We start from the raw sequence: 14,587 nt of genomic DNA on the forward strand, positions 1-14,587 counted from the left end.
ACTCTTGGCCATTATTCTTTCATTTGTTTTTTTGCCCTGTCTCTTCTAATTTTTTCTAATACTCCAATTACACATAGGCTGGACCATTTATTGTTGTCCCAAAGCCATCGAGGCTTGGTTCATTTTTTTAGTCTTCAGTTGTGTTCTTCAGTTGAAATAGACTCTGTTGTTATATCTTCAAGTTCATAGTTCTTGCCTTCTAAAATGTCTCATCTCATTTTCATTTTTACATGAATTTTTATTTTCACTTCAAGTGAATTTTTTATTTCAGTACTGTATTTTTTATCTCTACAAGTTTACTTGGTTCTTTTTTAAAATTTATCAGTGCAACATTGGTTAATAAGATATATAGGTTTCCATTACACGATTCAATAATATATCATCTATATACTGCATTGTATGTTCATCACCCAAAGTTAATGTCCTTCTGTCACCATGTATTTGATTCCCTTTTCCCTCATCTACCTCCTCTCCTTCCCCCTTTCTCTCAGGTAATCACTAAACTGTTGTCTGCATCTATGAAATTTTGTTTATCTGTCTTGCTCATTTGTTGCTTTCAGCTTCACAACTCACATACAAGTGAAATCATATCATTCTCAATTTTTTTTCTGACTTATTTTACTCAGCATGATGATCTGATGATCCATCTATGTTTTTGCAAATGGCGATATTTTATCTTTTCTTATGGCTGAGTAATATTCCATTGTATGTATGTACCACAGCTTCTTTATCCAATCATCTATTGAAGGGCACTTTGGTTGTTTCCATGTCTTGGCCACCGTGAATAATGCTGCAGTGAACATCACGGTGTATATTTCTTTATGGACAAATGTTTTCAAATTTTGGGGGTCAATACCCAGAAGAGGAGTCATATGGTAATTCTAGTCTTAATTTTGGGAGGACTTCCACAGTGTTTTCCATAGTAGCTGTACCAATTTACATTCCCAGCAGCAGTGTATTAGGGTTCCTTTTTCCTCACAACCTCTCCAGCACTTGTTGTTACTTGTCTTGTTGATGATAGCCATTCTAAAGGGGCCAATACATCAAGAAGAAAACACTTATCTATATATATGATCCCACTGAAGAAGCACCAAAATATATAATGTAACTACTAACAGAACTAAAGGAAGAAACCGACTAAAATATAATTATAGTAGGGGACCTAAATACCCTGTTGACAGCCATGGATATATCATGCAAACAGAAAATCTATAAAGAAATATCAACCTTAAATGACATATTAGACCAACCAGACATAATCGACATTTACAGAACCTTTCATCCCGAAACACCAGATTATATATACATCTTTCTCTAGTGCACATGGAACATTCTCAAGATTTTTATTTTTTATCCTCTCTTGTTATGTGCTGCATGTTTTTGTCCTCTCAAAATTTCTGTATTGAAACCATAACCTTCAATGTGATGGCGTTAGGAGGTGGGGCCTTTGGGAGGTGATTAGGTCACTGGGTGGATCCCTCACGATGAGATTAGTGCAACCTTACCTAAGGAGACACAAGGGAACTGGCCTCTTTCTCTTCTCTCTACCATTTGAGAATACTTTCAGAAGTTAGCCATCTGCAAACCAAGAAGAAGGCTCTCACCAGATCCCTACAATGCTGGCACCTTGATCTCAGACTTCCAACCTCCAGAACTGTGAGAAATGAATGTTCATTATTTAAGCCACCCCATCTATGGTATTTTGTTATAGAACCTTGAGCAGACTGACATCCATTTTTCTTTTCGTTATGTTCATGTTTTTTTTTTTTTTTTAAAAAGGTATTTGAACATGGTTATAATAGCTGCTTTAGTTTTAATGTTCTTATTTGCTAGTTCATCTCTTGTAATTCCTGGATCTCTTTCTATTGACTTATTTATTTTCTGATAATTAATTACATTTTCCAGATACTTGATTGGCCTATTTTTTTTTTAATTGGTACATGGAAATCATGCTTTAATTATTTATTTTTTAACAGAAGAGTATTGGTTTTTTTTAATAATATTTTTTTATCTTTCAGTTATAGTTGACATACAATAATATATTAGTTTCAAGTGTACAACATAGCGATTAGACATTTATGCAACATATGAAGTGATCACCCCAGTAATTCTAGTACCTGTCCGAGATCATACAGTTACTACAATTTTATAGACTATATTCCTTATGCTATAATTTACATCTCCAAGACTATTTTGTAACACTAATTTGTATTTCTTACCCTTCCCCTTCTTCACCCAGTCCCTTAACCCCCTCCCATCTGGGTACCATCAAAATGTTCTCTGTATCTGTGAGTTTCTTTTCATTTGTTTGTTTGTTTGTTTTGTTCTTTAGATTCCACATGTAAGTGAAATCAGATGGAATTTGTCTTTCTCTGTCTGACTTTCTCTTCCTCGATACCCTCTAGGTCCATCCATGTTTTTGCAGATGGCAAGACTTCATTCTTTTTTATGGCTGAGTAATATTCCATTGCATATATGTACCACATCTTCTTTATCCATTCATACATTGATGAACACCCAGGTTGCCTCCATATCTTGGCTATTGTAAATAATGCTGCAATTAACATAAGAATGCACTTACCCCTTCATAGTAGGGTTCTGGGTTTCTTCGGATAAATACCCAGAAGTGGGATTACTAGGTCTTTCTTTGCCTCTTGTTATAGCCTTTTTTTTTAAGTCTATTTTGTCTAAGTATTGCTCCCCCAGCTCATTTGTTTCCATTTTCCTGAAATATCTTTTTTTTATACCTTTACTTTCAGTCTGTGTTTCTTTTGATCTGTAGTGAGTCTCTTATAAGCAGCATATGTAGAGGTCTTGTTTTCTTATCCACTCGGCCATCCTATCTCTTGATTGGAGCATTTAATCCATTTCCATTTAAAGTAACTGTTGACAGATATATAGTGATTGCCATTTATTATTTATATTTTTTTACCATTTTTCTCCATCTTCTTCCTCCTCCTCCTCCTCCTCCTCTCCCTCCTCCTCCTCCTCCCTCCTCCTCCTCCTCTTCTTCCCCTTCCCCTTGCCCTTCCCTTTCTTCTTCCTCTTCTTCTTCAAGTCCTTCTAACATTTCCTCTAATACTGACTTGGTGATGATGAACTCCTTTAGCTTTTTCTTGCCTGGGAAGCTTTTTATCTGTCCTTCAATTCTAAATATAGCTTTACTGGGTAGAGTAATCTTGGTTGTGGGCCCTTGCTTTCCATCACTTTGAATATTTCATACCAATCCCTCTGGCCTGTAAAGATTCTGTTTAGAAATCAGCTGACAGTCTTATGGGAGCTCCCTTGAAGGTAACTAACTGCTTTCAAGATTCTCTCTTTATGTTTCACCTTTGTTCTGATTTTTCATTTGAGACATATTTGTCTTTTTATCTTGGCTGCCTCCCTGTGTTTGTTGCTATGTATTAGGTAGAGCTGCTATCTCTCACGGTCTTAGCAGAGTGGCCTTGTGTAGTAGGTGTCCTGCGGGGCCCCATGGTTCAGTCTCCCTGGTTACCTGAGCCAGATGCTCCAGGTATGTCCCTCATATGCATTGTGTGTGCCCTCATGTTGTAGTTGAGCCTTGGCTGCTGTTTGCACATCAGTGGGAGGGATTGACCCTCAGGCTGATTGGTTGTGAGGACTGGCTAGTAACTACAATGGAGGAATCCTATGGAGCAGGATTCACTTTTATAGGGCTCTGGTGCCTTCCCAGTGTGCCCTCTAGGTGTGTCATCCTCAGATATGTTTCCGGATGGTCCTCCATCTCTGAAGCCGGCCACTGGGTATGCCAGCCACTAAACCACTTGTGAAGAGCCCCACCATAGGCCAAATTCATCTGTAGCCTGTGTCCTGCTAGGGCCACCTGGCATGAGCTACCAAGCAATCCACAGATGACTACCACCGACCGTGCTGGCCTTGGAGGTTTTTGAGAAGCCAAGCCATTAACCAAGGCCAGCTACTGCTAGTGCTTAGCAAGAGGTACAGGACACACTGAGGCCAAATACTGCTTGTTTGGGGTATGTGAACTTTTGAGAGGTTTTTGGAAAGTCCGAAGCATGAGCGAAGACAGCCATTTATATGGAAAAGCCACTGGACGTGGCTTGGATGGGAGGGGCATGGTATCTGGTAATCGCCAGAGCAGAGCAACCAATTTTGTGTATTATGCTAAAGGATATTTGGCTTTGTTTGGGCAAACACTGTAAATTACTTGTGACTCGGTTCGATCCTTTAAGTCATGTTTTTAAGCTTTCCTGGGAGTAGTGTAGACTCTAGAGTACCCTTCACACTAACAGAGGTCCTATTAGTAAGGCTACCATCCTCCCTCCACCAGGGTCTCCAAGAACTATCCTATCCCTGGTGGTCGACAGTAGCCCCCCACTGTGGCTCTTCAGATTTCAAACATCCCGTGACCCTGTATGAACTCAGGGAATTGTTCAGTTTATAATTCCATGGTTGTTCTTTGCTTTGAATTGCAGAGTTCCACCCTATACATGTTCCGATTAATACTCGGAATAAAGTCAGACTTCAAAGCAGATTTCTGTTCCCTCTTTTCTGCAAGTCCATTTCCTCTCTGAGACTCTGCCTCTCTCACTCAACCACTTCAGACTCCTCGAACTCCTCTCTCTCTTTCCCACACTCAGCAAGACTAGTTGGCTTATTCGGGTTCTCCCTCCCAGGGCCCACAGCCCGGAAACTGCCTTCAGACAGAGATCCAGGAAGATCGTAGGGCTTGACTAGCTTGTTTACCTTCTTTCAGAGATCAGAATCCTGTGATTCCTATTATCCAGTATATGAAAAGTATTTTTTCCTATATTTTGTCCAGCTTCTGGTTCATTATAGCAGGAGGGTAAGTTTGGTTCTTGTTAACAAAGTCCAAAGTAGAAATCTCTTGCCAGTGGTTTAAACTGAATGCACTTCAGTCTCTTTTGTTTGCTCGTTATAACATCATGCCATAAGAGGCTAGACTTGCCTCTGTACACAGCTTTTTGGCCAACTATTTTCCATTATATTTCCCATCTGGTCTTCATCATATTCTACTTTCTTGATATCCTGGACTGTGCTGCACTTATGCCTCTGTGCCCTCTTTCCTGCTGTTTGTTGTTTAAATGCCCTCTCCAGTCCCTACTTTGTTCACTTGATTAACGCTTGTTCATTATTTCAGCTTCAGCTCAGTGTATTCCTTTGTCTTTTCCTTACCAACTTCTCTCTCAATAGGCAAATGTTTCAATTAACTGTGCTCAAGACCAACTTGAGAGTATGCCTTTAGAGTCAGACTGCATGAGTTTGAATACTGTCTCTTTTTCTTAATATTTTTGTTATTTTTTGCAAGTTATTTAACTGCTAATTTTCTCCTTGTAAAATGGGAATAATTGTAGTGACTTTCATCTAGAGTTTTATTATTGTCAGTTATGTGTAAAAAATTAGAATAGCAATATTATCTATATTAAAATATAGCAGGTCCTCGCATAATGCATTTCATTCAACATCATTTTGTTAGAATGCTGATGAGATGCTTTATGAACTTAACTCTCGTTGATATCAGTTACTCAGTAGTTAAACTGGTTTGTTGTACATCGTTTCGCTTAAAGTTGTGGAACCTATGATGACATTAGGTGAAGACTTTCTGTATCTCTCTAATGTTTATATGTGTGGTTATTCACATATCTTTTTTCTCATGTAATATATTTTCTTGAAGGGAAAGACTATATAATATTTATCTGTATGTGAGCCCCTAATAAAGTTCCAACACATACTGGACACTCAAATTTTGGTTGAAATATTGTGATATTAAATTAAGTGGCTTTTGTTTCTAGGATTGGAGTGTTTTAGCCTTCCTATTATAATTCAAGTATTGTTTTGGCAAGTAAAGTTAGGGGAAAATAAAACATCAGAAAATGTTCCCTGGTCTTCAGATTTTTATTTCAGTTTTGTGTTTTGATAATTTTAATCTACAAATCAGAATTAGTTGATATTACATTTAATATTTAAAAAAATCTGCATATTTTTAGTTAAAGGGTCATGGAGATTTTTGTTTTATCTGAATGATCCTAATTTAAGCTCAGCTCAGAATTAGTAAGAAGGTGTGCTTGATTTATCTTCTTCGGTAAGGCAGTTGTTACTTGGTAAAAGAAAGGAATTGTCCTGAATGTGTCTTTATTTTCATTCTGCATTAACACAAGTCCATGAGAGATTTGCTTAGCCTATAAATAGGGTAATACTAAGTTTGTGGTATGATATGATATAAAAAATCAGGTGGAGTAAACAATTTTTCATTTGGAAATCAATAGCTCCTTTACACTGTATTGTCTACAGAATGTAAAATTCATGCATGCACTTCATGTCATCCCATGTCTTTTTCACTTTGAGTTTAAAATGAAAATTTAGAAAGGAATTTTACTGAGGACCGACCACTTCAGTAAGTACAACAGGCTAGGTGATAATCATACGTGGCTTTCTTGTATTTTGGGTTTAGCCAGAAGCCATATACAGCAAATTTTTGAAGTACGCATCATTTACTATTGTGTGTGTTTCTTGAGTTTTTGTAGCAAGCACCTACATATTGTATACAAATGGTATACGTTTTTATGCACAGGTTTAAACAACCCTTAGTGTTAACCGAAAGTTGGTTGGGAATTATTGCAAAAGTCAATTTGTAATTTTATGGTACATAGATACTGGCTTTTTTCTCCCAGGAGTACTCCACAGCATTTGTTTTATTGTCCTAAGAACATTTGCAGCATCAAGGAAGAAAGGAATGCATTGAGACTTCTTGTTTCTTTTGCTGTCTAAGGAAAGAAATTCTGATATTCATTTCCTGTCTGGACATGTGTAAACCCCCTAAATTTACTTGATTTTAAGTTCATTGTCAAAAGAAGCAGTGTGTCAAAACCTCAAAACCAAAGAAATATATCTGCAATTAAATGACAACTTTAAATGACTCAGAAGAAAGGCACTGCATCTGTCTAAAAAATAACCCATACTGGCTGCACTTAAAAGCAACTGAAATGCACATTCATAGATAATTATAAACAAAAACTAGTTAACACATTAAATAAAAGGAAAAATAGCAAAAAGATTTAGAGCCTAGACAAGCAGATGAAAGGGTTCTAAGTTGCCTTCCATCTGATATTACTCAAACGCAACTCTGTCTCCAATTACCTGAGACTATGTGGTATTCCCTCATGAAAGCTCAGGATGCGAAAGGGCGTCCGTTGGCGCTCTGCTTACTCACAGTCAAGTTCGGCAGAAATACTTAACATTGCAAAAGAGTCCAGATCCAGACAAACGACTGCAGACGCTAATTACTGGGTCAAATAGTGACGTAGTAAGACGGCAACCACCAGAAAAATACTTGTGGAGGCAGAGATTTGGGGGAGAAAGTATTAATGCTTTTGGAGAAGACATTCTGGATGCCAGCATGCTGAAACAGAATCATTAAAACACTTTTTATCCAGTTGCATGTTTACGGGACCTGGGACGGTCCATGCCAGTGGTCTGGACCTGAAAGGAGATCTCATGCCCTAACTCTGAAATAAATAGATGGAAATACAACTAACCAAATAAACGAAGGCTGCCTCCTAAAAGGCTCAGTGTTTCTTTCATTATATTGTTTTAACCACAGGCTTCCTCTGCCTTAAATTTCACATCTCTGTCTCCTGAGATATGGAGGGTAAAGGGGAACCATCACTACAACAGTTGCAATATTCTCATTAATATCTAAGACCCAGTTTGCCCCTGAGATGCAGCAATTGCTTGATCAGCTTCTTCAAGGTTTATTTCTTCAGTTTTAGATTTTAGTTCTGTTAAAGTGAGTTACTGAAATTCACTAGAGATGGTCAGTACAAACCACTTTTTACTTTGCCTTCTTTCTTAAAATTGTTACCTTTTCATTCCCTCCAGTAGCAATAGATAATTGATTGTTTTATTTCACCATCTTAACTCTCAGTTGTCTCTGCTTCAAACTCTGTTTTCAGTATATTCAATCTCAGAACATTTTCTTGGTGGTGGATATCAAAATCAAGATGTGAATAGTTACCCATAGTATGTATGGAATACAAATGGATGTTTTAGAGGAACATTGCAAACTTTTCGTAAATTATTTTATCTTTAGGATTTCGGTAGTTTCTTTCTAAATTTGCAAAAAAAAAAAAAAAGTCTCCCTTACAGCAATTTCATTTACTGTGGTGTCTGAAAAAATTTAAAAAGGTCTAAGAAACTGTTTGCGTCTGCTTACACTGTAAGCATTGGAAGTTCTTCATCATAGCCACATGCAAACAACAACACACGCAAATTAAGTAGAATAAAAAAAGACATTAAATATATTTTAGAGTTTTTCGTTAATTTTGTAAAAGTCTTTGAGTCTACTGTGGTATTTTGAACCATGACTTCTTGATATGGTTATAAGGAGGCCCCTCGTTTTTTGCAGTGCGTGAGCCTCATTCTGAATGTGGATTCTGTTTATAACAGGATTACGAGGGTAGTTGGTGCTCCTACAATGGGAAACTTTTTGCATTATGAAAGCAGCATATACCAATTTTTTAAATAGTAATCATAACATGAAGAGAAGAGGAAAGACAGGAAGATTATTACTGTGCATCAGTACGTTTATACATGCATACCTCGAAGATATTGCGGGTTGGGTCCCAGACCACTGCAATAAAGTAAATATTGCAATAAAGCGAGTCACAATTTTTTTTTTGGTTTTCTGGTGCATATAAAAGTTATGCTTGCACTATATTGTAGTCTGTAATATAAGTATACAATAGCATTATGTCTTTAAAAAAGTACACACCTTAACTACAAAATACTTTATTGATAAAAAATGCTATGATCTGAGCCTGTTGGAAAAATGGTGCCCATAGATTCGATCAATGTAGGATTTCCACAAACCTTCAATCTGTAAAATCACCATTATCTGTGAAGTACAATAAAGCAAGGTATGCCTGTACATTATTTACTCCTTATGAAAAAGAAATTGTTAACCTGTTTTGATGATAAAGAAAAGTTATTAAATCAAAGTGATTATCAAAGTTATTAAACTCTAGCACAACTTAGTGGTCAAGCTAGAATTCACACCAGGGTCTGTGTAACTCTGAATCTCATGTTCTCGCCCCAAACACTAGCTCTGGTGGGATTTGAAAATGAGAGGCGGCGTGGTAAGAAAACCTCTCCAAGGAAGTGCCCTTTTTTCATACAAGGCATGAGAGAGCTGGTTGTTTCTAGAGATCTGAGGCCAGGGAGGCCTTGGCTAGTGGCATCCATTGAGAGTCACACAAATGTCTCTATTGAATGTGGTCAAGGCTTTCGGGGAGGCTGTGACACAGAGAGCCTCTGGTGATTGGATTACAACTTGAGAATCACTACAAACCAAGCCTTGTGCCTTTCTGTTTTGAATGCTTATTTAGCTTTCCTATAGTTATTCTCGGGGATGACTAAAAGGCTGCCATCCTCATTTGGTATGTCAAAAGAGAAATGAGCTATGTGCTCATTTAATCAAGAAATCAATCTTACTTGAAGCAGAAAATTGGCATCTCATATAATTTATTTAGTACATTTTAGTACAATAAAGTTTATTGATAGCAGATTATAAATATGTAGGAAACTGCTGCTAAAAGTATCACTGGCTTTCAAAACTAATCACAAATCTGTACCATTAGAAATTAACTTAATATTTCTGAAAATATGGGTCAGGGAATAAAATAATTAACAATACAATATTTATTATATAGAAAATAATCTTACTTTCTATGTCACCTTCAGCAAAGCCATGCTCAAAAAGCAGTGCCTGCAACACAGATGGTACATAGCCTGTCGAAGTTTTACTCAAACTGAAAAACACAGTTGGTCTAAGATTTTGGTCACTGAATGTGATTAGCTTGAGTACTCCCTAAAGGGATGGCAGAGTTAGTCTTATTTTATACCTAAAAGGTATCTTATTTTTTACTAACTTAGTTACATTTTATTTTAGTTCAGTAGATTCCATCCTCACTAATTGAAGAAACCAAATCCTGCATTTGTCACTGTTAACATCATAAGTGTGTTTATAACAATTGTGACAACAAAATATTGATGGTGTGTTTATACAGGCATTATGTAGGAAAATTATATTGTCCTCAGAAAACTTGAATCGCACCCCATCTTTTTCGAAAGTTTTTATTTCTTTGTCACCATACAAGGGAAAAATCTGTTCAGCTCACTGAGTTGTTGATTCTACATCAAGAGTTGAAATGTGTGCTCTAATGCACTTTCTTTGATCTCTCATTTGACTATTTATCAAAGTTGATTACAGTTTGAATACATATATCCCCTTAGCTTCAAAATCATGTAAAACTAATGGATAGTGGAACATTTTAAAGTATTCTTTGCTATTCCAATTTGGTTTTGTGATTATAATATAGCTATTAGATTTGGTAAAGGGGTCTGTTTCTATGTTTTGTTCCTTTGGTAAAAATCAGTCTTCTGCCACTTTGGATTAAAGTGTGTTTTTCAGCCAAACTTGCTCATGCAATGAAGCAAGAGCTGTTTTATTACACATCAAAAGGAACCATTATGAAAAAGTGAAACTCATTTCATTTCACTCACCACAATTTAGGGGTTTATGCTTTTAGAAAAGCTTTAAGTATATGCTTTCTGTATCTGAATATAACATTGAACCGTAATAAAATAGCAGTTGATATGTTCAGTTAAACATAATTATGTGTTACGTCGCTTTAAGACCTGAAAGAGCTTGAAGTCCAACATTTTTGAAGAATATTTATTTAGTCTCTGTAAATTATTGGGGTCACTGTGCTAAATATTTTATATGTTAACAAATTAATCTATTTGCCTAATATGACATAACTAATTTTAGTGGCACAATCAGGAATAGATCTCTGGCATTTCATTCTAGTGTGCTTTAAATTTCATAAACTTAATTCCTCTAAAACATTCCAGTTATTTTCTTCCAATCCTAGTCTTAATCTCTGTATTTTATAAAAGAAGGAAAAAAGACATGCAAGGGCAATTGGAAGAATGTTCTTTCTGAAAATGGTATGCATTGTGGTGCTTTGTTGTTTCCCTTAAGCAAATGGTATGTGGCTCTAGAATTGCTTCTGAGAGCAAACCATTTTCATATAAGGCATCCCAGAGAAGATTTTTTAAGATAATGTGTTCATGTTGGAGCCTTCTCAAAGTAAAATCATGGAACATTTATCCTATTTTTTAATGTGGCTTATGATTGCCCTGTAAGTTTGTATAAACAACCTGAAGGACAAAAAGGGAAAGGGAGAAAACCCTCTGCTGCCAGCTGAATTGGTGTCTTTTAAATTCTTATAATCCTGGCAAAGAGTGGCAGCATGACACTTGATTATGGCTTTGTAGATACTGTACAGACCTTCAAACAAACGAACAAACGCTGTCTTGAGGTTGTAAAACATTAACCAGCCCAAGCTGTACTATTGTGTTTTAAGTAGTGAGAGAGACACTTTGACAATTCCCAAGTGACCTTGGGTTTGATTTCATGCACAGTTCCAATTTTTATAATTAATTTCCTCTGCTCTACTTTGTCTTCTAATTTCTTCAAATGGCCACAAGTGCAACACAAAAGAGAACTGATTATAAAAAGTTGACTGCTTTCAACTAGTCCCAGGTTGCTTTTGTTTTTGTTTTGTTTGGTTTACTTTGTGTTTTATAGCCTAAGTGGTTTTCAAAATGTGTGTCACAAACCATTAGTGAAGCATGAAATCAATTTAGTAGATCAAAGTTAACATTTTAAAATCTAATAGACTAGACTAAAAATATTCACATCATAAGAAATAAGAATATTTTTGAAACTTTATTTTTGTGTCTAAAATATTTATGTATAAATGTGTGTGTGGAAGGAAATACATAAATTCCTAGAATGCTTACTCATCAAAACTGTGAAAGGTCACTTCATGTGATGAGTTCCTGTATTATTTTAAATAATTTGAAAACAGTGATATAATTTCCCAGATTTGGTCTTTGGGTTTGTGTCAAGCTACTATTATTTCGTTTTAGAGAAAAATGATAGCAGATAAATGGGAACACGATAACTTCCCCACTTTTAGTTAATAGAAAATGTTAGTATTTTATCTTCTATTTCTGTAGAAATAATCTTGGGATCTGTTCCACTTGTAGTCTGGTGTGGAGAGCACTAAGAAAGATCACATGCCATGTCTATGCAGTTTTTTAAACTTGGTTTTTATACCTTTACTTGAGAATTATTTTCAACTAATTATCAGCATTTAATTTTTAACAAACACAATAGACGTATATATGAAATTAGCTAGTGTTTTCTTCCTCAGGTCAATGTGACTGACTTAAAGAAATTACTTAAAGAAAAAAGAAATTACTTAAAATCTAAAAATTTTAGTTGGTTATATATTTTATCTGTGTCAATAAAATAGTATTAACTTAATGAAAATTAAATATAATCTAATTATATCTATTCATAGATTTAAAATAAACTTCTAGTTGGAGTGCATTAGAATTAATAATAAATTAAAATATATTTTATTTGAATCATATCTGCTCAAGTTAGTATAACTATTTATCATTTATCTTTTGTCATTTTCTTTTCTTGAATTTTCAGCTAAAATTGACCAAGAAGCAGAGGAAAACTCACTGACAGAGACTCATAAATGGTGAGAAATTAAGTACTTTCCTTTAATATAATGTTTCTCTTCAGAATAGGCTCATAAAATGCTTAATATGTTTTATCTCAAGTAACCAATCATTAGCTCAATTTTTATTTTCAAGCATAAAAAAAAGAAACTAATAAATAGTGTACTTTAATTTCACATTGAATTTCTAAATTTTATTTTTATAAGTCCGAATGATGTATAATTTTGTTAAGCACCAATTATTTTAAATAGCTTAGCCCTCACTTTTGAAGAGGATTTAGGACTGTGGAAATAAGAGAAAAAGGAAGATAGCAGGAATCTGAAGAAAAAAGGGTGAGGAGTTTGGTTACAGGGAACTATTGCATTTCCACATTCAAAAGTAGAATCCGGGTAGAAAGCCGTGAGCTTCCCTCGCATACACCTTCACTTCCAGAATGGAGATTTGCAGTCATAGCTGAGCATAGGAAAGCATCCTAATCAAAGGAATTTTCTTGTGAGGTACTGTTTTTATCTCAGTATTACTATTACAGCTCAAGACATTTTAGTTTTATAGAGACTCAGTGACAAATTGGGGACAAATGTATGTGCTTTGATTTTTAGAACTGGTATGGAGTCATTTACAAATAATTGATGCTGAGTTGGGCTATGCATGTCTTGAGGATTGTACAGTGACTGAATACCCTTTTCTGTATCAAAAGAGAGGTTTTCCAAATGTTTTGATGCAATATAGGATTCCATATGTTCACCACGGTGGCTTTGAAATAGGGCAGTCCCATGTGGTGGACAGGGCCCCAAGAGCACCGTTCCAGACTGCAGCGGTGTAAGCCACATAAAGGGCCTGGGCCACAGCTTCCTCATTTCTAGATGGATAGAACCTCATCCTTCCTTCCATCTTCCAGCGTTGTAGGAATGTATTACTTTGTTCTTCGCAATATGCAGTTTACTCGAGTGTGGCCGGTGAGCAGCCTTACTAGGAAAGCAAGTATACGCATGTGAAAATGTTTTGTAAACTGCACAAACTCATGTCATCAGCTTTCTTTGAAAGGAATTATACTCATTTGTCTTTATGTTTGAGTACTTTTTCTTTTTTTAAAAAGCCCTGTCTCTTAATCCATGTAAAATGAATAAGTGTTGCTTTTATCAAGAAACTAGACTTTTATATACTAGAATATTATGTTTTATCAATTACTTTATGATTTCCTAACTAAATAAATAGATTCAAACAAACAATGGCTATTTGGTATATTTTTTAAATCAAATGAGACCTTTTTCATATTCCAGGTGTTTTATGTGCTAATTTTGTCTCTTTACTCATACATTTTTGCTATTAATCTCAGAAGTGGGACTTTGAGCTCCTGTTTCACATAAACAAAAATATATAGCTTTTGGATAAATAGTTTCACTGAACTCTTCAATTCTCACAGAGAATAAGATGACTGAGCAGATGAGTCTTGAACCATACCCAAAACCCAAATACAAACTGGATGAACATATCTTCATCTTCAGATGATTTCATTGAGCAAGCCAAACTATCATATTGTATTACAAGACAGATTTCAGCAGAATCTTGTTAAGGTTGCCTGCATCCCACAATGTGTTTATTTCAGCTTCAGCTTTTATTTTATTTTTAATTAGCATACATGGCTTTCTTCAATTGTGGAAAAATATCATCAGACCAAATGTGATTGTTTTTATTTTCCCACAGATTTACTCAGTGTCTGTGTCAGCTCACAAGCAGAGAATGTAGAAATTCTGTATTTTTCTAATAGCCATTTCATTATATCTAAATTTAAAGAATAACAAAGATGTGAGTTATAAAATTGCATTCTGACAACCAGAGATTCTTATCTATAAATTGTGGCTAACTTCACATTTTTCTTAGAATTTCTTCTGCTATTTCTTTCCTTAAATTTCACAGGTAAAAACGACATTTTATAGTAAAACTGATCTTTGAGATAGAAAAAGAACAAATTTAACTTTGGCAT

General features: G+C 35.4%; 1 protein-coding gene across 1 annotated transcript in view; it reads left to right on the forward strand.

Annotated features, from left to right (window-relative positions):
- Positions 1 to 14,587, forward strand: part of FMN2 (formin 2) — a 325,489-nt gene that overhangs the window by 232,090 nt on the left and 78,812 nt on the right. The window contains exon 18 of the mRNA XM_039883627.1: positions 12,572 to 12,623. Coding sequence (XP_039739561.1) covers positions 12,572 to 12,623 — 52 coding nt within the window. The remainder of the gene's footprint in view (positions 1 to 12,571; positions 12,624 to 14,587) is intronic.

The sequence above is a fragment of the Pteropus medius genome, unplaced genomic scaffold, assembly GCF_902729225.1.
Source record: "Pteropus medius unplaced genomic scaffold, Ma_sr-lr_union100, whole genome shotgun sequence".
NCBI classification, from domain to species: Eukaryota; Metazoa; Chordata; class Mammalia; order Chiroptera; family Pteropodidae; genus Pteropus; species Pteropus medius.